The sequence below is a fragment of the Podarcis tiliguerta genome (assembly GCF_965153285.1).
Source record: "Podarcis tiliguerta genome assembly, chromosome: 6".
Classification (NCBI taxonomy): Eukaryota; Metazoa; Chordata; class Lepidosauria; order Squamata; family Lacertidae; genus Podarcis; species Podarcis tiliguerta.
In genome coordinates, this window is record NC_139539.1 from 28,071,499 (window position 1) to 28,093,229 (window position 21,731).

Sequence of the window (21,731 nt, forward strand, 5' to 3'; positions counted from 1 at the left end):
AGACATGAAAAGCTCTGAAGACCCTGTGATGACCTTGCCTGCCCCCAGAAGGGGAAGTCATCCCAAAGAAGAATGTCATCCATCCCATCTTAAAAATATGTGTGCACCAACTCTTTTGCCTGAGTAAATGATTATTTATTAGTGAAGAACTGAACAAAAACAGGATTTTGCTTTCATTTTCTTTCTTCTTTTTTGAAATGTGTGTCTATTATAACCAAGATTTTTACAAGCTAGACACTCTTTACAATTACAGTGGTACCTTGATTCAGGTAGGTAGCCGTGTTGGTCTGACGCAGTCGAAATAAATAAATAAATTGTCCAGTAGCACCAACTAAGTATGTTCTGGGTGTAAACTTTTGTGTGCATACACACGGTATCTGAAGAAGTGTGCATGCACACAAGAACTTATACCCAGAACATACTTAGCTGGTCTCTAAGGTGCTACTGGACAATTTTTTTATTTAGTGGTACATTGGCTAATGAACTTAATCCATTCTGGAAGTCTGTTCTTAAACCAAAGTGTTCTTAAACCAAGGCGTGCTTTCCCATGGCAACAGGGGACTCAATTTATAAATGGAACACACTCAACAGGAAGCAGAACATGTTCTGCTTCCAAGGCAAAGTTCACAAACCAAAACACCTACTTACGGGTTTGCAGTTGTTCATAAACTAAGCTGTTCTTAAACTAAGGTACCACAGTACTAAAACTACTAAGGAGCTTGTATCCCCATGACCACTTCCAGCCAGTTTCCAATACTCTGAAATATCTACAAAACTGCTAAATCTCAGCACTTTAAACATCACAACTATCAGCATTCCACAACTCCACTGCAGATGTGGAAAACCACCTTACCTTGTTTCATTTTTTGCTCTGGAACCATCATTCTGCACGGGACCTTTAATATTAAAAATAAGGAAATGGAAACTTATTTTAACATTTGTGTTGTTTTATGGAAAGACATAAGCAATAAGTATGATTTTCACTATTGGTCAAAATATATGCCATTCGCCTTTTAATTAATGCAAGAGATCAGAGTTCCCACAACAGCCCCAATACAGAGTATGGATAAAGTTTTTTGTACTTTAGAGCTGGAGTGAGCAGAAGGTCAGGACTTTGTGGAAAGCATGGCCTCCATGGGGCTGTCCCTGAATAGGTTTGACCCAACTCATAGTCATGGACATGCCTTAGACCTGGTGTTCACCTCTAGTGATGTGAGTGATCTGACACTAAGTAAAAGTGAAACAAAAGAAGTGCCATGGTCAGATCACTTCCTGGTGCAACTGGACTTCTCCGCGACCCTTCCCCTCTGCAGGGAGGTGGGACCAATTCAGCTGGGTGGGACCAATTCAGCTTTGGGCTGGGTGTCCATCAATATGCAGATGATACCCAGCTCTACCTCTCTTTCAAATCAGAACCAGTGAAGGCGGTGAAGGTCCTGTGTGAGTGCTTGGAGGTGGTTGAAGGATGGATGGCGGCTAATGGACTGAGGTTGAATCCTGACAAGACAGAAGTACTGTTTTTGGGGGACAGGAGGCGGGCTCATGTGGAGGACTCCCTGGTCCTGAATGGGGTAACTGCGCCCCTGCAGGACCAGGTGCGCAGCCTGGGAGTCATTTTGGACTCACAGCTGTCCATGGAGGCGCAGGTCAATTCTGTATCCAGGGCAGCTGTCTACCAACTCCACCTGGTACGCAGGCTGAGACCCTACCTGCCCGCGGACTGTCTCGCCAGAGTGGTGCATGTTCTGGCTATCTCCCGCTTGGACTACTGCAATGCGCTCTACGTGGGGCTACCTTTGAAGGTGACCCGGAAACTACAACTAATCCAGAATGCGGCAGCTAGACTGGTGACTGGGGGTGGCTGCCGAGACCACATAACACCGGTCTTGAAAGACCTACATTGGCTCCCAGTACGTTTCCGAGCACAATTCAAAGTGATGGTGTTGACCTTTAAAGCCCTAAACGGCCTCGGCCCAGTATACCTGAAGGAGCGTCTCCACCCCCATCGTTCTGCCCGGACACTGAGATCCAGCGCCGAGGGCCTTCTGGCGGTTCCCTCATTGCGAGAAGCAAAGCTACAGGGAACCAGGCAGAGGGCCTTCTCAGTAGTGGCGCCTGCCCTGTGGAACGCCCTCCCATCAGATGTCAAAGCGATAAACAACTACCTGACATTCAGAAGACATCTTAAGGCAGCCCTGTTCAGGGAAGCTTTTAATGTATGATTTTAGTGTATTTTTGGTTTCTGTGGAAGCCGCCCAGAGTGGCTGGGGAAGGGTACAAATAATAAATTATTATTATTATTATTATTATTATTATTATTATTATTATTTAGATTGGGAATTACTGGCTCTCTTGGTAATTTGCCTCCCACAGACAGACCACAAGTAGTTAACCAAGAATAAACCTTGTCTGGATTGAGTTAAAACATGATCCCTGCTTCAGACATGACACAAAGGTAAACTGTGGCTTAGCTCCAGGTAGTGTGGTAGGAGAAGCACCAGGGGAGCAGCAAAGCAGATACAATTTTTACTGTGGCTACCAGTATGCGTGCTCATTCATGCTTAGCCATGATTTGGCTTAGTGTTATGTGCAAGCCAAGTCACTGTCTTCAGTACTCTAAACATGCATGTAAAGGTTTGTAACCAAAAGCACTTTGGCTTACAGTCCTTATCAGGGTTCAATGCATTCTTCAACAAACGCCAAATGCTACCAACAATAACAAATGTTATTTAATATAAACAACTAGTTATAAGATGCAACAGCAGTGTGCACACATAGAAGGTAAATATTACTCACTTCTGCTTGGAGCGTCACCATTACTCAGCAGCTCAGGATCTACCTGCATGCCATCTAAACAGACAGACAACTCTCCAATCCCGTCGGTTGATTCTTTGTCACCAATAAGCATCATATTCACCACCACTTGTTCAACTATTGAAAATATACAAACAAAATCAATGTTCTCAACTGCCTTGTATTTTTATTGCAGTGAACTGATTAAGGTTTATACAATTTCATGAAAAAGCTGAGGAAAGCTTTTAAGAAATGACCACAGTTCCATTTCATCTTACACATTCAGTGATCACTGCACTTGGTGAGCCTCAGAAAACTTTACTAAATGGGGGTAATTCCCTTACTGAAAAATGGGATTCTGAAGCTTTAACTCCTTGTTAAACTCCCTAAATGTCCCTAGCAGAACAATGTATAATTCTCATTTATTTTTATGTCATCCCCAGGTTGTGCCACCCTTCTCTAAATAAAAAGCAGAAGCAAAACTCATCCATGAATATCTTTAACATCAAACAAAAGAGCCCTCATAACCGTACAATTAATAATAAGAGTTTAAGCATAGTTGCATATTCTCTGTGCCAGGCCTACTATTGTAGAACCCCATTCATAAAGGGGACCATATAAGTCAGAACCTAAACATGTTCCAAATGAACCAAATTTTAGTGGGGACTTCATGGAATGATTTCTGGTTCTTAGGACCCTATGGAAGACTGCAGGGGTAGGCATCATACTTCTTAAGATCTTTCATATTGACTATATACACATACACCAAAGTTTACATCGTTTAAAATTATGGGCTTTTTGTATACTTACGTTTCATATTGTTTGCTTTGAGAGTTTCTTTAATTTCTAGAGTGGCGCTTCCCAATAAGACATCAGATTTCAACGTTTGGTGACTCCATACACGGAAGCACAGGTTGCTGACAGGTGAGACAATTCTAAAAGAAAGAAGCAAGAAATACTGTAATGCATACTCACAAGTTCCATTTAAAAATACTTCTGAGTAACTTAGAATCATAGACTTATAGAACTGTAGAGTTGCAAGGGACACCAAGGGTCATCTAGTCTAACACCCTGCAATGATTTCAAGGTCAGGAATTTGAGCCCCATGTTGGGCAAAGATGGGCACTGTAGGGCATGGGTAGGCAAACAAAGACCCGGGGGCCCAATCGCCTTCTAAATCCGGCCCGCGGATGGTCTGGGAATCAGTGTGTTTTTACATACGTAGAATGTGCCCTTTTATTTAAAATGCATCTCTGGGTTACTTGTGGGGCACAGGTTCCCCCCCCCAATATAGTCCAGCCCCCCACAAGGTCTGAGGGACATTGGACCAGCCCCCTGCTGAAAAAGTTTGCTGACCTCTGTTGTAGGGGGTGGGACTAGATGACCCTTCATGGTCCCTTCCAACAAAATCTCAACTAGATTATACACGACAGGTGGCTGCCTAATCTCTGCTTAAAATCTCCAAGGCGGAAGAGTCCACCACCTTTCATGGGAGTCTGTTCCACTGTCAAACAGCTCTTATCTGTCACTTACAGTTACAAAATTGACACCTCACCCCCCAAAAATGCACGAATCAATTGATCTTCCAAGAGCTATCATATTCCAAACAGTATTAACATTGACAGAAAAATGTGGCTTTTTATGACAGAAATTAATCCTGCAAATATATGTTTACAGTGGCACCTCGGGTTACATACGCTTCAGGTTACAGACGCTTCAGTTTACCGACTCCGCTAACCCAGAAATAGTACCTCGAGTTAAGAACTTTGCTTCAGGATGAGAACAGAAATCATGCTCCGGCGGCGCGGCAGCAGCAGGAGGCCCCATTAACTAAAGTGGTGCTTCAGGTTAAGAACAGTTTCAGGTTAAGAACAGACCTCCGGAACGAATTAAGCACTTAACCCGAGGTACCACTGTATTTCAGTAGCACATAAATGGGGAACCTTGTGCACAATAAAAAAAACAAAACTCTTAAGTGTATTTATTTCACAGTAAATCTTACAGGCAGATTTTTACATGCAGGTTTTGAAGTCTTAGAAGCAAGAACAGTATATACACCTTTCACTAAGTTTTAGGGGAAAATATCCTTTCTTCTAGCAACTATATGCTTCTTTAGTTCCCTCCTCATTCCTTGTACACTTTGGTTCAGATACAAAGATGTTTACAGTCGCTCACCTATGGACATTGGGACTTTCTGGGCTTCCCTTTTATGGAACAACTCCCTGTACTCCCCCCCCATAGCCATTCATGAGGCTCAGGGAACCCACCTAGTGCCACACCTTACACAGTGTAAGGGGCCGAAACCCATATAACCTAGTTTGCAGAGCTACTGGTCTGCCTCTGTGCCTAATTAAAAACAAAACAAAAAAAATTCTAAAACATTTAAACCAGTTAAATCAAACCAATAACCTTTATTGGCATCACAGTATAAAACATTTAAGTCACTGGGATAATTAAAAGGACAAGGGTAAAGCTATCGAGGGTTATAAGGTCACACTGTGATCGTGTGCACTTAGATATTATACAAATCAGGTGAATGAATTAAAACTGATGGGGGGGGGGAGATTTGGAGTTCTCCAATTACAGATCTTGGGAATGGCTCAGAACAAAATACTATTTCCCATGATCACACACCCTGATAAGACCTGAATTTTTCTCTTGTCAATATCCATCCCACAGTATAAGGCAACTGCATTTCTGTTTCTTATAACAAAATAACAAAATAAGGAACATTTCCAAACCTACACTGTAAGATGTTGTTTCCATTTTGGACTATTAGTATTGTTGCACTTTTCTGTTTTCTTTGACTGTCCATCAACAGAGACTTCCACGTAAGGGCTGGGTCCAAACCATTTGTTTTTGTTTTCTTTCAACTTCGCAGAAATAACTATTGAAAGAGAATGAATGAGTGCTTTATTTGCTTCAGCAACTTCTAAAGTTTCTACTATTACCTAGCAAAGTAGATTATGGAACCACAGCCAAATTACAACTCTTTTACATTGACAGAAAAGACACCATGGCACAAAGTCCTTTCATTTGGATGTAATATTTACATTGGACCAAAGATTTTCCCTTCCATTCAATCAATTTAAAACCTAAGATGGAACATTTGTCAAGTCATCACTATATCAAGCCATTTAATTTTCTTAAACCTTTCCAAAACTATATTCACCACCCCAATTCTGATCCATTTAGCTCTTGTTGCTGGAATGCCCGCCTTTTGCTAAGTAATTACCGTATTTTTCGTCCCACAGGATGCTCCGTCCCATAGGACGCATCTAGTTTTTTTTGGGGGGGGGAATAAAGGAAATTCCCCCCCCCCATATTTCCCCCCCAAAACCAGGTCAGGGAACAGTGGGATGGCGGTGCTGCGCCTCCCCGCTGTCGCCCGAGCTTGTGGGGCTGGCCGATGTCTGCCCGAAGCGCAGGGCGCTCTGCTTCAGCGCGCCCCGCGCTCCGTGCAGCAGGCTACTATCCGCAGCCTAGGGAGCCCTGCGGAAACTCCTGCAGGGCTCCCCAGGCTGCGGGTGTCTGCCCGGCGTGCGGGTCGCTCTGCTTCAGGGTGCCCCACGCGCCGGGCAGCAGGCTGCTATCCGCAGCGTGGGGAGCGCTGCGGATGTCTGAGGGATGTTGGACCCGGCGGGCGGGACGCTCTGCTTCAGGGCGCACCACGTGCCGGGCGGTAGGCTGCTATCCACACGGTCTGAGGGATGTTGGACCAGCCCATAGCTGAAAAAGGTTGCTGACCCCTGTTTTAAAGTAAACATAAAAATACACACATTTTAAGTTAGGTGTAAAGATGCATGCAACAATCTTAGTTCTGTGTGCTCCATTTGCACTCACACATATTCTTATGCTGTACCATACAAACCACAACAAATCTTTTATGTTACCACTATTGGCTGCAGCATGTAGCATTTCAAAAAGTGGACCAATTAATTTTGCATGTCTTCTTGTTGTCTTGGTGGTATTTATATAGCTACACTAGTCAAATTTAGCACCAGAAGTGTTGAGTCTCTCACTGCGGTTACGAAAGTGAAATAAGTAGTAAGTTTTAAACAAATGTGCTTTATTTAGAAAGCTGAAGTGTGTTCTTCAGTGTGTGAGTTAAGTAATGAGAAAGTGATCCTGACTCAACAAAATTAACATCAAGCAAATAAAAATCTTTCTCTTTAGAAATTGTACCACTTAGCTGGGGCAATTTTACCACTCAGCCAAGATATATTTTATTTTTGCTCGCACCATTGCAAGTGGCTTATTTCTCTCTGGTCTTGCCTCACCATCAACTGTTCACATCTACCTAGCCCTTTTTCCTGCCAAAATTATTCACATATCTTGTCAGTCTGACCACTTCAAGCCCTTCTTTAAATCCCAGAATTGATTTTTTGCCTGCACCAGGATGTTACATAAACTTCTTGCCCTTATCTTCAAAACCTTCCATGTTCCCCCCCTCCCAATTTTTTCTGTTGTTCTATCCCAACACACCGCTTCCTGTGATTTTCGCTTACCCAGGTCCACTCTACTCAATTATTTGAAGAGATCTTCTGCTACTTGAAACAAACCCACTTTTTCTCCCTTGCTTTCCTTTATGATTGGAAAGGCCATCCAGAACATCTCTCCATGTGACTACCTATGGCCACTTGCTTCAAGCCCTTCCACACATTTTTCATGAAGCCTTTGAAACAACCGTCTGTTCTCAATATCCTGCAACTAAAGTGCACGTAACTAAAATAATTGCACATTCTTCCCTTGTTCATCCCTGCCACCAGTTCCCTTCCCTTCTTCTGTTTCCCCATAAACCTCTTGAGGTAGGGGCAATGCAATCCTGTTCTTTGTTAATTACCATGTAAACAGATAATTCCATGTAAACAAACAAACAAGTACACACTGCATATGTGGAAGAGGCTAAGAAGTGGCAACTACTTGGCTATATGGCTTATAACTTGTGTGGGTGGTCAGTCACAGAACCTGTCATCTGTTGCTTGGAGATAAGTGGAATTCTCTACATATTGCTTATGATCATGATTGCAAGCTTATCTGTTGCCTCCTGGGCCAGTCTGCCTGCCTCTTGATAGATAGCAGAGGTTGCTTAAACTCCTTCCCCCCAACCTCCCCATTTCCTGACCGAGATCTCTCCATATCCAGTCTCCCCAATGTTGGCAGTCTCTTATGATGTCATTATCTTGACTGACAATGCTGCAGACCTACACAGTCCTCTTCCTGTTTTTACAGTAGATGCCTGGGTCACTGCAAGTATTGACTAGCTAAGCCAAGCTTTCCTTGGTAACACTCAGTTTTTCTTGACTCAGGTGAGGCCTCACTGGGACATTTTTTCTAAAGTAACACTTATGGGTGTTACATACAAGGTGAAGACGCTAAATTCTAACATAATAAATAATTTGCAGGAAGTAGATTCTGTGTTAACTACTTACAACACAGTTATGATAGATGAAACGTATTTTTCAAAACAAAATGGACTTTAAAAGTAAGTTGCGACACTGCCCCCAGTGCCTTAAAAATAAAAAATAAATCACCTATCATCTGGTTCTTCAAGCTAGGAGTTTATACTGATCACTCATTCATATACCATATTTTTCGCCTTAACTGTCATAGTGAAGATGAGCCAAAATAAAGTTTCCTTCAAAGACCACTGTTGATATCCATTAATATGTTCAAAGAAATATTAATGAATCAACAGAAAAGGAGGCAATGTGCATTCTTTCCTTAAAAGATTATTCCTTAGGCCAGTGGTTTTCAACCCTGGGCTGCCTTGAATAATTGTCAGGGGCACTGCAGGCAACACTGGACTCTATCCCTCTTTATTTCCTTCCCTCCCTCCTCTGATGCCCTCTCGCATCTCTGCCTCACGAAGGCTTGTGGGGCTGTTTGTTGCAGCAGCCCTGGCTACAAGCTCCCCACTATGCACTAGTTGTAATGGGTTAAAACCAATTTATAAAAGGTCTGCAGAAACCTGCTTAAAAGGCACTGAAATAACAAAGAAGTGATTAAACCAACAACACTAGCTGGAACAGAAAAATTATTTAAAGGCTTCTGGAGCAAAATTCCATTAAAACACATCTGAATCAACAAAGAGAAGGAGCAATGTGAACGTAGTAGTGGAAAAATTCTGTTCCAGTGGTCACAGAGAAATAGTGACAGAGAACATGTTCAATCCTCAGCATCTCCAGTCAAATCTTGGATAAGGCTGGGAAAGATGTTCTGACAATGTTAAGGACTTTGGGGAAGTTACAGTTAGATGGGCAAATGGCTTGACTTGATATGAGGGATCTTTATATGCCTTCCAATAGGATTTGTTTTAGATTTTCCCACAAAGATGTGGGAAAAGGCCACAAAGATAGGAGTCTGCAATTCCTTCAGTTACCCTTAAAAGCAAAGGCTCTACAGTCAGCAAGCAGCCCTGTTTGAGACACTTACCAGTGATCTGAAGCTGTGATTTCATAGTTAGTCCACTGATAGGCTCTGAATTTGACCCATTGCCAGCCATACCACAGGAAGGTACATGAACCTGAATGAAGAAACAATAAATAATAACTTTACTCTTGAGATAAAGAGACTAAAATTGAGTTCAACTGAAAAAATATAAATGTAAAATTAAGCTCAGTTGCCATATACATTAATATAGTAGACAACTACACTATACAGGATATGTAGATAGACTCCCACAAGAGGTTGTAGACTCTCCTTCTTTGGAAGATTTTAAACAAAGATTGGATGGCCATCATATATGATCTAGTTGAGATTCCTGCATTGCAGGAGGTTGAGCTAGCTATTCCTCAGGGTCCCTTCCAACTCTACAATTATATTATTTTATACATGATGGACAGACCAAAGTTTCTTAAAGCAAACTACAACAAAACAAATACTGGTGAAATGCCTGTTGTGATCATGTGTAATGAAGTAGCCAAAACATGTGGTTCTCTTCTCTTCCACCCCAACTCATTAGCAGATGCAAGCAACCAGTGGCTTGGGAATAAGCTTGTGTCTTCATCTTGCACATGATCACATCCATTTACTTTCAGTGACAGAGCTGAATCAAACATTCATTTATACGGTTACAAAGATAAATAAATGTTCAACAAAAACGATCACCACTGATACATCCCTCACCCCTTTCAAATGGACTTTGTTAACTGGTTCTCCACACAGACAGGAAAAGTATTGACATGGTCTCAGCTGATTCTAGTACCAATTTCCAGTGTGAGCTACCCAACATGCCCTGCCTCACCTGCTCCCACCATCCCTTTCTCGTATTTATGTTCTTTTTCATTAAAACAAAATGATTTGTCCTTAATTTTCTTGGATTAGATCTAACTATAAAATATTTGGTATAACATCTGTATATACAGGAAAACACAATAAAAACACAGCTAATTAACTAGTGCAAACTGAAGTTGGAAAACAGCTACATATACAGACATAAATGAAACTGAAACAAATTACTCACACTAGATTAAACCCCATACAACTGAAATATTTCTTCATATACAAACTGCTATCTAATCACCCCACAAAGAGTTTCCAAAATGGCACAGAGCTATAAACAGCTTCCGCAAACCCCATGTGTCAATATATTTCAGCATATAGTTCTGGACACTTCCACTAAGATTTGGAGAGTACCTGCCAGACTTGACTGAAGTTGTTTAATAATAATAATAATAATAATAATAATAATAATAATAACAACCCATCCATCTGGTAGGGCTGAATATCAGAATCTTAGATGTGGGACTAGAAGGTCTCATGTAAAACAGAGTTTTTTAGTTTCAAAGTTCAAGAAATTAATTATTCCTATTTTCATGTTTACTTTAATATGCCTCACAATTTGATAAGCAGACCTTAGTGTTTTAAAATTATCACCTTTGAATCAATAAAGCACCAACACTTTCAGGCTTGTAATAAAATTAATATTTCAAACATTTGCCGAGCTGATGTCAGCGGTGGTTTCTTCTTCCTGGAAATCCTCAGCTATAGGAAGAATGCTTTATGATAAGAACCTCTTAGAATTTGCTGTATTAATGATGTGCTGCTCTCACCTCATGAACAAAAACATTTCCCTACTAGAAATGGCAGCTAACTTAATTATGCAGTTTATAAGAAGAATAGAGGGAAAAAAGGAAAAACAACAACAGCCCAGCAGTTTCCTGTAATTCAGTAATTTTAAGCTTTGCATCTGTGTGGAAACTCTGGACTCCTACAGACTTCTACAGAGTTGCCACGTTCCCCTCCAGACAGAAGCTTTGTGCTTCAACTGCTGCAGAACCATCAACAGCAGCAGCAGAATGCATGGGGGTCAGGGAGGATCCTGCCACTGTTACTCTTCAACACCCACCTCTTCGTGTTTGCATTGAATATGTACTTTTTGTGTGAAAAGCCAGTTAGTATCTTGGTTATTTTCCCCTCACTTAGTGAATTAGGGGGTCTCTCTCACTAATAGGACTTTTCATTTTGGAGGCTGAGCACTCTAGTATAATGCCCCATTGACATGTACGGCTTTTTACACAAATAGGAATCTATGAATAATTCACATGGCGTGAGCTGAATTGCAGGGAAGGGAAAGGAGACAAAGAGCTTATGATTCCTTTGTGTGTGTCCCCTCCTATCTCTCTTCAGTCAATTCCAAATCCCTATTTCCCTTTGCTATCCTTTTCGTGGCAAAGAGGAAAGACTTTGCTGCTGGAATCATCATGCTTTAGGACCCAGACTCCTTGCCCAGACTATGCATGCAGCTCCCCAGTTATAGCCCAGGGAAGTACAATTATATACATGATTAAGAGGAACCAGGACTCCATGTGGCGCTGCTGAATATGACTATCAGATTCAGCTTACATATTCAGCAAGTTCCTGGTCTTACCTCTACCAGGAACATACTAGGTGGACTTAGGCAATCTCACCTTTAGTTCCCCATGTGTAACATGGGTGACCTTGGGCCAGTCACCATCTTTCAGTCTAACATACCTTACAGGAGGATAATATGGAGATGAGGTGAGCTATGTAGGCCACCTTGAGTTCCTTGTATAAAAGGTGAGATACAAAGAAGAACAAAAAAGGTGAGATAAAAATAATACTGTGCATCCTTATAGGATTGCTATGAGAATTACAACAATAAAACATAGGGCAATTGCTGTAAGCACTATATAAATGCTAGGCATGATTAATATTAATTTCTTCCTACTATAATTACCGTATTTTTTGCACCATAATACTCAGTTTTTTCCTCCTAAAAATTAAAGGGAAATGTCTGTGCATGTTATGGAGGGAATGCCTACGGGTGGCATGCCTACGGATTTTCCTCCTCTGAAAACTACGTGCGTGTTATGATCGGGTGCGTGTTACAGAGCGAAAAATACGGTACTATTGCAAATAGTTAGCCTGCTGTATGCACATATGAGAAAGGTGGGGGATTTGCTTTATGGAGCATGGGAATCCATGGGTGGAGATGAATCAAACTTCTGGGGGCCAGGAATATAACCAGCCTATCTTGGGATGCACAGCTCTAATTTACCTACTTTAAGAAAACTCTATGATGGTTAAAAAAGCATTTTCACAACCTAGCTTTATTTGTCCCTATGGTTAAGAGGAAAGCCTCTGGGCTTATTTCAGTCATATGAAGTAATTCCTATTTAGCAGAGACACGCAACCTGTTTGATTATCTCTGAAAAGACAGAGACAATTAGAAGTTACTTTCAACTTGTCAAAATTAACCATAGGTTAATGTTCTAGCTATAGTGTCTGACAGCACCACGGAGGAGACCTGTGTGAATCTTTAACAGAAAGGAATACAACAGACAGAGAAAGTTACTATTTGTTATTAGTAACCTAATGGTGAATTCAGATGCTGAGTTTTATGCCGTGCAGTGATCTCTATTTAACATAACCCATTGGTGGCAAAATTGTCTGAACCAGTTCAAGGGCATCACATTTCACTTGGTTAAAAAAACCGCTCCTCTGAAGTGCATGGGCCTCAGTAATTCAACTAATCGGGACCTCCTTTGCCCATGACTTATACCACATGATCATCATGGTAGGAGATTAGTCATCTGAAACAGTTATAAAAGGAAATGCTTCATATAAGCATCCAATAACCCTAAAACATTAGGTAAGGAGAAGTTTCTGATGCTCACTATTATGCAAGTCTGCAGATTCTGAATCTTTAAGAGCTTTCACAACTGTAATTGATAGGTTTAGCAATCAAGACAGTAGTGAGCCCTGAAACATCACCATCAACCTATACAAGTAATGGAAAACTCATTCTCTAAGTACCAGTATTTAAGTAGCCAAAACAGCACTAACCACACAGACAAGGGAGGTATCACTAGCATTACTGGCGACCCAAAATAGGCCAATGAAGGCTGAGTGGCCATGCAGTGCTGGCTTACTGTTTGGGGGATGGAGACTAGGGAAAGGGGGAAATAAAGTGGGCTGAGGTACCCAAACTGGCTGCCATACTGAAGTGGGGGGATTAAGGTTGACAAATAACCCCAAATAGTGTTGCAAATAACTCATTTTGAGTTAATTGTCAAATTTATTAACTTCATCTATAATATGGCCATTCTGAAAGCTTTAGCCGCATCTGTTCAAGAAATTTCAGCATCCTCACTTTACATGAGGAATTGTAAAGCATATAAAAAGATGTCAAAGACTGAAGGAACTGATTATTCTTAGTTGAAAGGTATTTGTTTTTTAAAAAATGCAAATAGGCAAAATACTGTTAATAAGCAGGCTTATGAGTTTATCTCCCCTACATGCAATCGTCATGGAAAACTAATTAACAAGCTTAAACTGGGAGATTAGGTTTAAATTGAACAAATGTTTTCTAGCCAAAGAAATAGGTGAGTAGCAAACAGATTAAAGGCTGTCACACTTGTCTATTTTTAAATGCACTATATAAAACAGAAGATGCAGCAAGTGCCTTCTTTAAAGGCAGAAGTAAAGACTACTTGGCACTTAAGTGTCTTCTACTCTTAATATCCTGTTTCATTTTATATTGAATGTCAGAAGGTGGAGAATGAACTGCAGAGGTGTGTCAATTTTACTCAGTATAAAATATATTTAGCACATATATTTAAAGTAGGAAATACCTTGAATGGATGTTGTTTCAAGGTACCTATGGTGGTAATAACAATAGGTGTCACATTAAAGCTTGAACTTTACATGTTGTAATGTCTGATCCCAGACAAACTGTAGTTAATCTTAACTATGGTCTCAACAATCCAACTCCAGGAGGAGGAGGAGGGAATGAAAGCCTATGGCTTACAGTGTCTTGTTCTCAAAGCACAACAACTGATTGGCTAGAAGATACCTACTAATTTCTTTATCTTTAACTAATTTAATTTACAAGCCCTCACTACTGACCAAGGGTTTGGTATCATAGAAATTTTAATTGTCTACAATTGCTTGAGGTGGTGTGATGTAACTGACTGTTCAGTAACATTCTAGTAAGAGGCCAACAATCAGCACAAAGGGACCAAGGGCAAAGCAAACTTTGTACAGCTGATGTGTGAAGAGCCGTAAGAAGGCAAATTTTGGAAATATCCTTTGCTTCCTAAGTGATATTTGAGGATGTGATTGCTAGATTAGGGCGGGGAGTGGAGCAAAATGCTTTTCCTGACAGTGACTCTAGCATACACGTTTGTTACTGGCAGGAATCAGTAAAAATTAAGATCATTCCACCAGAATAATTATAATTTTATTTATTATTAAATAATTAGTTTCCTGGTCCAATTCAAAGCGATGGTTTCGATCTATAAAGCCTTAAATGGCTCAGTACTACAAAAGCTCAATGACTGCCTCTCCCAATATGAAACAACCTGGACCCTGCAATCATCATCAGAGGCCCTTCTTCATGTGCCTCCCCTGTCAGAGCTTTGGAAGGTGGCAACACAAGAACAGGCCTTTCCTGCAGTAGCTCCATGCATGAGGAATGCTATCCTCAGGGAGGTCTGCCTGGAACCTTCGTTACATATCTTTAGGCAAAAACATTCCTTTCCTCCCAGGACTTTGGCTAATGAAACAATCTATAGCCTTTTAACCTGGTGGGCATTGTTTTTGTTTGTTACTATTGTATGTATTTTTGTATTTTTATATTGTAAACCACCCTCTATTCCTCAGATGAAGGGCAATATAGAAATTTAATAAATATTAATGAAACAATAAATATGAACAATTGCTATCCTATATTCCTAAACTTCGCCATTGACATCCAGTTACATAACTGGAACAGGAAGTATTAGCATGCTTGAGAGAAACCCAATGTTTGCAGAAGTAGAAAAAAGCAAGCAAAAAAATCTCCCCATCCCAAAACCTAGTCCACTGAGGACCCTTTGTCACAGGCCAGATAACACTGAGTGCAACTGGGGGGGGGGTAAAATGGAAATTGGGCAGAACAGAGCTAATGGAATATACCAGAAGCATGACTGCCTGGCTGGAAGGAAGCCTTCTTGCCTCTAAAAGCTTCTCTGACTCCACTTGTTAACCACATTGGCATCCTCTTCACACTCATGGTATCTTTCCTGCTCTGTGGTATATAGTCCCCTTGAGCTTCTAAGACTGTATTTTTATACAGCTCCCAAGCATTCTGGAGTGATCTGATCTGACCTTCTTGACTTTGCCTTTCAACTTCCATTTTATCAAGCCACTCATTTGGGGGAAGTCTCATTTTTTGAAATCAAATGTTACTGTGTCAGATTTTCTTGGTGATTGACTGTTTATATGTAGTATATTTAATTTAAGAACACTATGATCTCTGCTCCCAGTTGGCTTAACAACACTTACATGTTGCAGCAGAAGTAACGGTGTCTCATTGGCTCTCTGCATTCCACCTGTTAACCCACACTGGCTTGGACTCTTCTAACATTAACATACATATAAACACAGAGAATATACAAGACTCACTCTTCAAGTGTCTTTGGCACTTCCATTTTGATCTACGATGCTTTCTCCTCTCTCAACTGCAATCATGTGCTCCTGCATTCACAGTGCTGAGTTGTATACCTCCCACATTTAAATTTTCATTAATTTTATCATCGTCATTCGACTGAGATTTGCTCCAAACCCTACTCAGCTCCTGTGGGCTTTTCCTCCCCCCCCCCCCAACAGTTTAAAAGCTGCTCTGCCAGAGCATCACGGCCGCAGAGCCACCCCTAGCCAAGCAGCAGCTTACTGTCGCCACGGCCGCCACCACCACGGGAGAGAGGTAGGAGGGTACTGGGAGGGTCAAGGAAGCCGCAAGGAATTGCATGGCCTAGCCCAGGCCCGACCCCGAGCTTACCTCCCTGGCAGCTAGTACAAAAAGAGCACCCCAGGAAAAAATAAACGCAACGTGGCCACTCCCTTGCTGAAAAATTATTATTTTATTTTTTTCTTTGAAGAACTGTAATAGCATCCATGCAGGAGGCCTGAACCATTGAAGGTCACTCCCTGGGACTGCTACCTTAGCCCTAACCCAAGGACCCAACATCCAGGTCCTGTGGGCCCCGCAGTGAAATTAAAACTGCCTGTGAGTCAAGGCTTTGGCATTGCCACGTTTTGCCATGCGTCTTTGTTGATAGGGAGTGGTAAGAGAATTCCTCTTCTAGAGCATAGTACGACGGGGCTTCAGTGGGCCTTAGGATGGGATCATAAGGAATGGTCTCAGGGTCGGTAGGCCCAACTCTCTGCTCACAAGGTTCCCAGAAATATGAGAGAGCCCTGCTCTGCCAGACTGTCACAAGGCCATCTGTTTTGGGTTTTGATTTTTTACATGGCCGGAGGACTGGGAAGGGCATTTATGTCTACTGGGATGCTACCTAGAAGACTAGGAAAGCTGCCTAATACTGGGTCAAGAAGCCATTGGTTTACCTAATTCAGTGTTGTCTACTCTGACAGGCAGTGTTCCCAGGGGTTCAGAAAAGAAGGTATTTCTTATCCTACCTGGGATCTTCAACGTGCAAAACAGATGTACACCAACCTATGATCCTTCCCCATCAGGCAAAATGTGAGGAAGAGGAGGTATCACATAGGTCACCAAGGAGAAGGATGGGCAAAAGGGGCTAAATGGTCCGTATAGGAGGCAGGCTATTGCTTCACGCAACACATCTCCTAACTGGCTAGTTTGCCTGGTATAGCAAGTCCAACCCTTTTTGAGTGTGCAGTTGCCCCCTGGATTCAAACAAGGGGCCTCGAGGATGTAAAAAGGGAGTAGGGAACTGGATCCACCCAGAGGACGGGCTCCAGAACTGGCCCACTCTCCAGTTAATTTTGACATATGGTTGACATGTGGGATGCCATATGAGACAGTTCAAGGTGTGGGAGTGGCCAAAGGCTCATCTCCAGCCTTAGAGCTGTGATGTTTAGAAGCAAGATGTCTTACTGCTTAGATAAAAAAATATCCACACCTGACCTCATGTGACTGACATATAGGCCTGATTTGTACAACATGGGCCAAATTCAGAGGACTGACGTGCTAATCAGACTTGTGCATGAAAGGTACTCTACAGCTAATGTAGAAAACAAGCTGCTTGGGTTTAGGGTTTATCTTGCAGTCCCAGTGATTGTAACATCTGATCTATGGGCTGCAGTGGGATGATGTCAATGACCCATGGTTTGTCTGATGCCTGTCTTGCTACTGAAGTTGAGTGTGAACACATTGTGGAACTGTGGGTTGGGAATCCCAGGAGCTCCCTCTTTTGCCATGATTATGATTTTATGTTATTTTGCCAGGCATACAAAAGGTGAGTAGGAACATATTTGCCCCTTCCTCCTGATGGGGCTCAAACTCCCATTATGTGCTTCCTAACCTTATGTAGGGAGCTGCTGAAGAATGATTGCAGCAGTTAGTGTGTGCCTGTCTTATTTAATGTTTTGGCCACTTCGCTTTAATTCTTGGCAACAGTGACTTCCCCTCATTTGGTCTTGAAACTTTGTCCTAGGGAGGGCTGTGTCCTGTTCTCTGGAGGCCCAGGAAACTACATCAATGTTGTTTTGCATGGACTGTCCTCCCTCCCTTTGTATGTACTGTTCTTCAAAAAAAAGGATTAAGACTCCAGCCTATAAGGATGCATGGGGCCAGAAGCAGCAGAGATATTGGTGGCTGTGCAACCAGGGCAGATGAAGTGGAAATACTCTAGCATTATCTTACATGTAGTGTGTGCTGGAGGCATATCCTCATCATCCTGTGTTCATCCCTCTGAGTGGGATGGTATACGTGTGTTGCTGTCAGCACAGTTCTCTGTGTATGTATGTTGTTCTGACACCGTGTTGTTTTCTCCTTGTTGTACCTTCCCTGTCCCTCTGAAGCTGACCACACATAGAACATAGTGGCCATCTGCCAACCTAGTATTGGCATATCTCCATTCATGGTGTATTAAGAGTATAAAATTGCCATATAAATGCAGTGAAGATATAACATACAGCTGGAATAGCTAACATAGTCCCCTTTAGACATTGTTGGACTCCCAGCTGCCGTACATCCCCCACAGTATGGCCAATGATAAGAGTTTAGACCAAAACATCTGCCGGGCACCACATTGGCTACCCCCACCACTGTCATTGCCATCAGAACATAGGAAGAGCCTGCTGGATCAGGCCAGTGGCCCATCTAATTCAGCATCACAATGGCCTACCAGATCCCTGTGGGAAACCCATAAGCAGAGTTAGAGCACAGGATCCTACGGCTTCCAGTAACTGGCATTCAGAACCATTACTACTCCCAACTGTGGAGACAGAGCATAGTCATCATGGTTAGTAGCTTTCAATAGTGTTCTTCTCTACGTCAAGTAGATGAGTTCCAAGCATTGCCTCCATGACAAATAGCCTTGGAAATATATATGCTGTTCTGAGCTCTTTGTAACAAATAGTATATTACATGGGTTGGTTGCTGCTATCTTGTTTTCTAAAAATTGAGATATTTTTTAAAAGATAACATTTCTTTTGTACACTGAACACTACTGGAAAATCCAACTGTGCAGGTACAACTGCATTTTTCCTCATGATCGTAATAAGCATTATGTAACCTTAGTTTAAAATTTCAATTGCAGCCAAAATATAGGAAAACAAGTTTTTACTGTACTCCAGAGTAACTTGAGGTTATTATAATTCAAAGTGAAGAGGACAGAATAACTTATTCTGGTTAGTTTTACTTGCATGCATATCCCACAAGAAATATGCAATTTGTGAACAACAGCAGACCAAATTCTTTACCAAGACTCCATTCTACGAACTAATGCTTATAAGTGGAACCCTGTGCAGTACCTGGGATTTCAACAGGATTCAACATGGACACAAGCACTAAAGATAAAAGTGTATAACTGTAATTAAATAAAATAATAAAACGAACTCCATTCTATTCCTCCTCCCATTATTTACCCACGGTAGTCAGAATTACATGTCCAAAGTACGGTCAGTATTCATTGGACAGTTGGGGAAGGGGTTGGCCCACTTATTTCATCTATTTCCCCCCTGCAAACCTCCAGTCAAGCCATACTCATAGAGCCATGAAAATAAATGGACTTAAGTTGTGACTAATTGAAACCCATCAGTTTCAACAGGTCTACTCCACATATGGCTTGGTGGATGCTACTCATAATTAAAAAAAAGTGTATGAGCTTAAAGTTTATAATATTTTTCTCAGCCTTGTCCAAACACCCAGAATTCCTAATAACTGGATTCATCAGAAATCTATCCTGTTAATGTTTTCTCTTGCAAGAGTACTTTTCTCTGATGTTCTCAAGTTTTGCTTCCAACTGTGATGCTGTCATCCCTATTCAAACATCTGAAAGAAAAAACCTTGCCATACAGCTGAAAATATATGAATCTGCTACTTTATCATGGGATATAAATTAAGCAGCTGAAGACCGAGAATCTGAAGTGCCCACCCATAAAGGCAACCAACCTGTGCATCTTTGCATGCTTTGGCCTTGCCTCCTTCAAAACAGCTTCCACTGGGGTCAGGTAATTCTGCCACTTCTCTGTAATCTACAACTGGATTATCCAATCACTCCCAATGCAGTGGGAATTATAATCCCTCAGAGAATGTCCATGCTGCATCTCTGCATTAGTTGTTGCTCTGGCACTAGCCTCTTTTAATCAATATGTACATCTAGAATATAGTGGTTCACACAGATTGCTAGAGGATAGAGTCCTTTGAGGCAGATACTATTTACACATCCAAAAAAAAAAAAAAGTTTTCAAGGATAAAGTTACAATTCTAATGTTATTTTCACCTCAGAAGACAAGGGAATCAGACAAGTTTAGAAAACAATGTACTATAGGACAGAATGAACAAGTTAGACAGAAATACTTTTCTGGAAATAAATTTCATAAACCTCTTTCATCTGGCCTTTGAGTTTGTATATACTTTTTCCTTTATAGGAAAAAGACCCTGAATCACGATACCTGAATGCAGAAGGTCTTCAAGTTTAAGCCTGTGCTCACAATGAGCCTGTAGCCTGGAAGAGTTTATTTATTAACATTTATATTTAAAGAAACATTGACATTGCAATCAAGATCAGTGGGAACATTCAAACAACTGCTCCTGTTCCTTTATATAAATGCTTTTCATATTTGAGGTAAGAACAAACAGGTACTGTACAGCAAATTTCTCATAATTACAAACCAATTTCACAAACTGTAGGTCCATAATGAGCATAAGGACAACAAGCTTGGGAATTATCTGGTTGCATTGGACAAGTTCCTAGTGACAAAGCCTATCATTATACGTGTCATCGCCTGGCAGTTTCAGAATCAGTGCCAAATACCACTGAACAAAGTAATCTACTATCTATGAAGTAGGGGAGACATTATGCCTTTTAAAGGTAAGCCACCTTCTCTTATCTGTTTCTGAATGTACCATTTTTCAAAACAAAAAGTTTTCAAGCATCCTAACAAATGTATTTGAGGACACCTTCTTGTGTATCAGCATAGTTTTCACAAACAGCATTCCATAGATTTGCCCTTTGCTGAATTCCAAAGAATATGTTTTGCTCCTATACTAATAGATATTGATCCAACAAAGACCATCACCTTATCTATTCTATATAGCCTATTTCCACAAAGTGAAAACCACAAAGTAAAGCAATGGTCATTGGTTCCAATGGCTTTAAAACCATTCATTACAGCAGAATTAGATCATCGTGGAGAATGTCTCCAAAATCCATGGATAATTATGTCTATCAAAAGCTATTAGCCATGACAGCTATCAGAACCTCCAGTTTCAGAGGCAGTATGCCTCAATACTAATTGTTATTAGTTATTGTCATCATGCCCTGTCTGTCAGGCACAGGAACTTTTGAGCGGTGTGCACCGTAATCAAAACACTTTAAACTGTGGTCTAATGCAATGTGTGAACAAGACATTTGTGTACACCCAATATGCAATGCAAGATTATTTAGTTCACAATTTCAATGGCCTCTTTTACAAAACAACTTTGTTTTGGCAACAGCATCATTGTGTGTTATTGGCATTCATCCATTATAAATATTTGCCTGTTAGCTGCCAAATGAATCAGAACACAAGTAATTTTTGGTGAGACCTACAAAACCATGTCTGTTTTCAGTTTCCAAATTCAGGCTTTATGGTGCTATTTTTACATGAATATCAATTTATCATTCATATGCTTTGTAATAACAAAAAATGCTAAACTTAAGACTGCAGAATGAAATACCTTTACTTGGAGCTAAGATTTATGAATAGAACTTTCTTTTTAAATGACTTGTCCACAATTTAAATTCATTTTTAAATGTATTTTCAGTTATAATTCACAAGCTTTTTTCAGACTTCCTATGTATTTAAAATATTTTGCAGTGCTGCAAGATAAACTTTGCAATTTACTAAGGAGTAAAAGCCACCTAACTCAGTACAACTTACAGTGCAAGTGCATCTGAAAGTAAGGCCCCAAACATAAGCATACAAAAAAAGAAACAAGTCACCCTTAATGGGACTGA

At 41.0% G+C, this 21,731-nt stretch overlaps 1 protein-coding gene across 3 annotated transcripts in view; it reads right to left on the bottom strand.

Moving 5' to 3' along the window:
* The window catches only part of ITCH (itchy E3 ubiquitin protein ligase), a 55,992-nt gene that overhangs the window by 31,507 nt on the left and 2,754 nt on the right, over positions 1 to 21,731 (bottom strand). Inside the window, exons 2-6 of one of the 3 annotated variants that reach the window (XM_083443992.1) lie at positions 9,229 to 9,319; positions 5,539 to 5,680; positions 3,604 to 3,728; positions 2,797 to 2,931; positions 854 to 896 (exon numbers count right to left, since the gene is read on the bottom strand). In XM_083443992.1, the coding sequence (XP_083300118.1) occupies positions 854 to 896; positions 2,797 to 2,931; positions 3,604 to 3,728; positions 5,539 to 5,680; positions 9,229 to 9,298 (515 nt within the window). In that variant the 5' untranslated portion in view covers positions 9,299 to 9,319. Of the gene's footprint in view, positions 1 to 853; positions 897 to 2,792; positions 2,932 to 3,603; positions 3,729 to 5,538; positions 5,681 to 9,228; positions 9,320 to 21,731 lie in introns of all 3 variants that reach the window. The other 2 variants (XM_083443994.1, XM_083443993.1) reach the window with 2 other exon arrangements.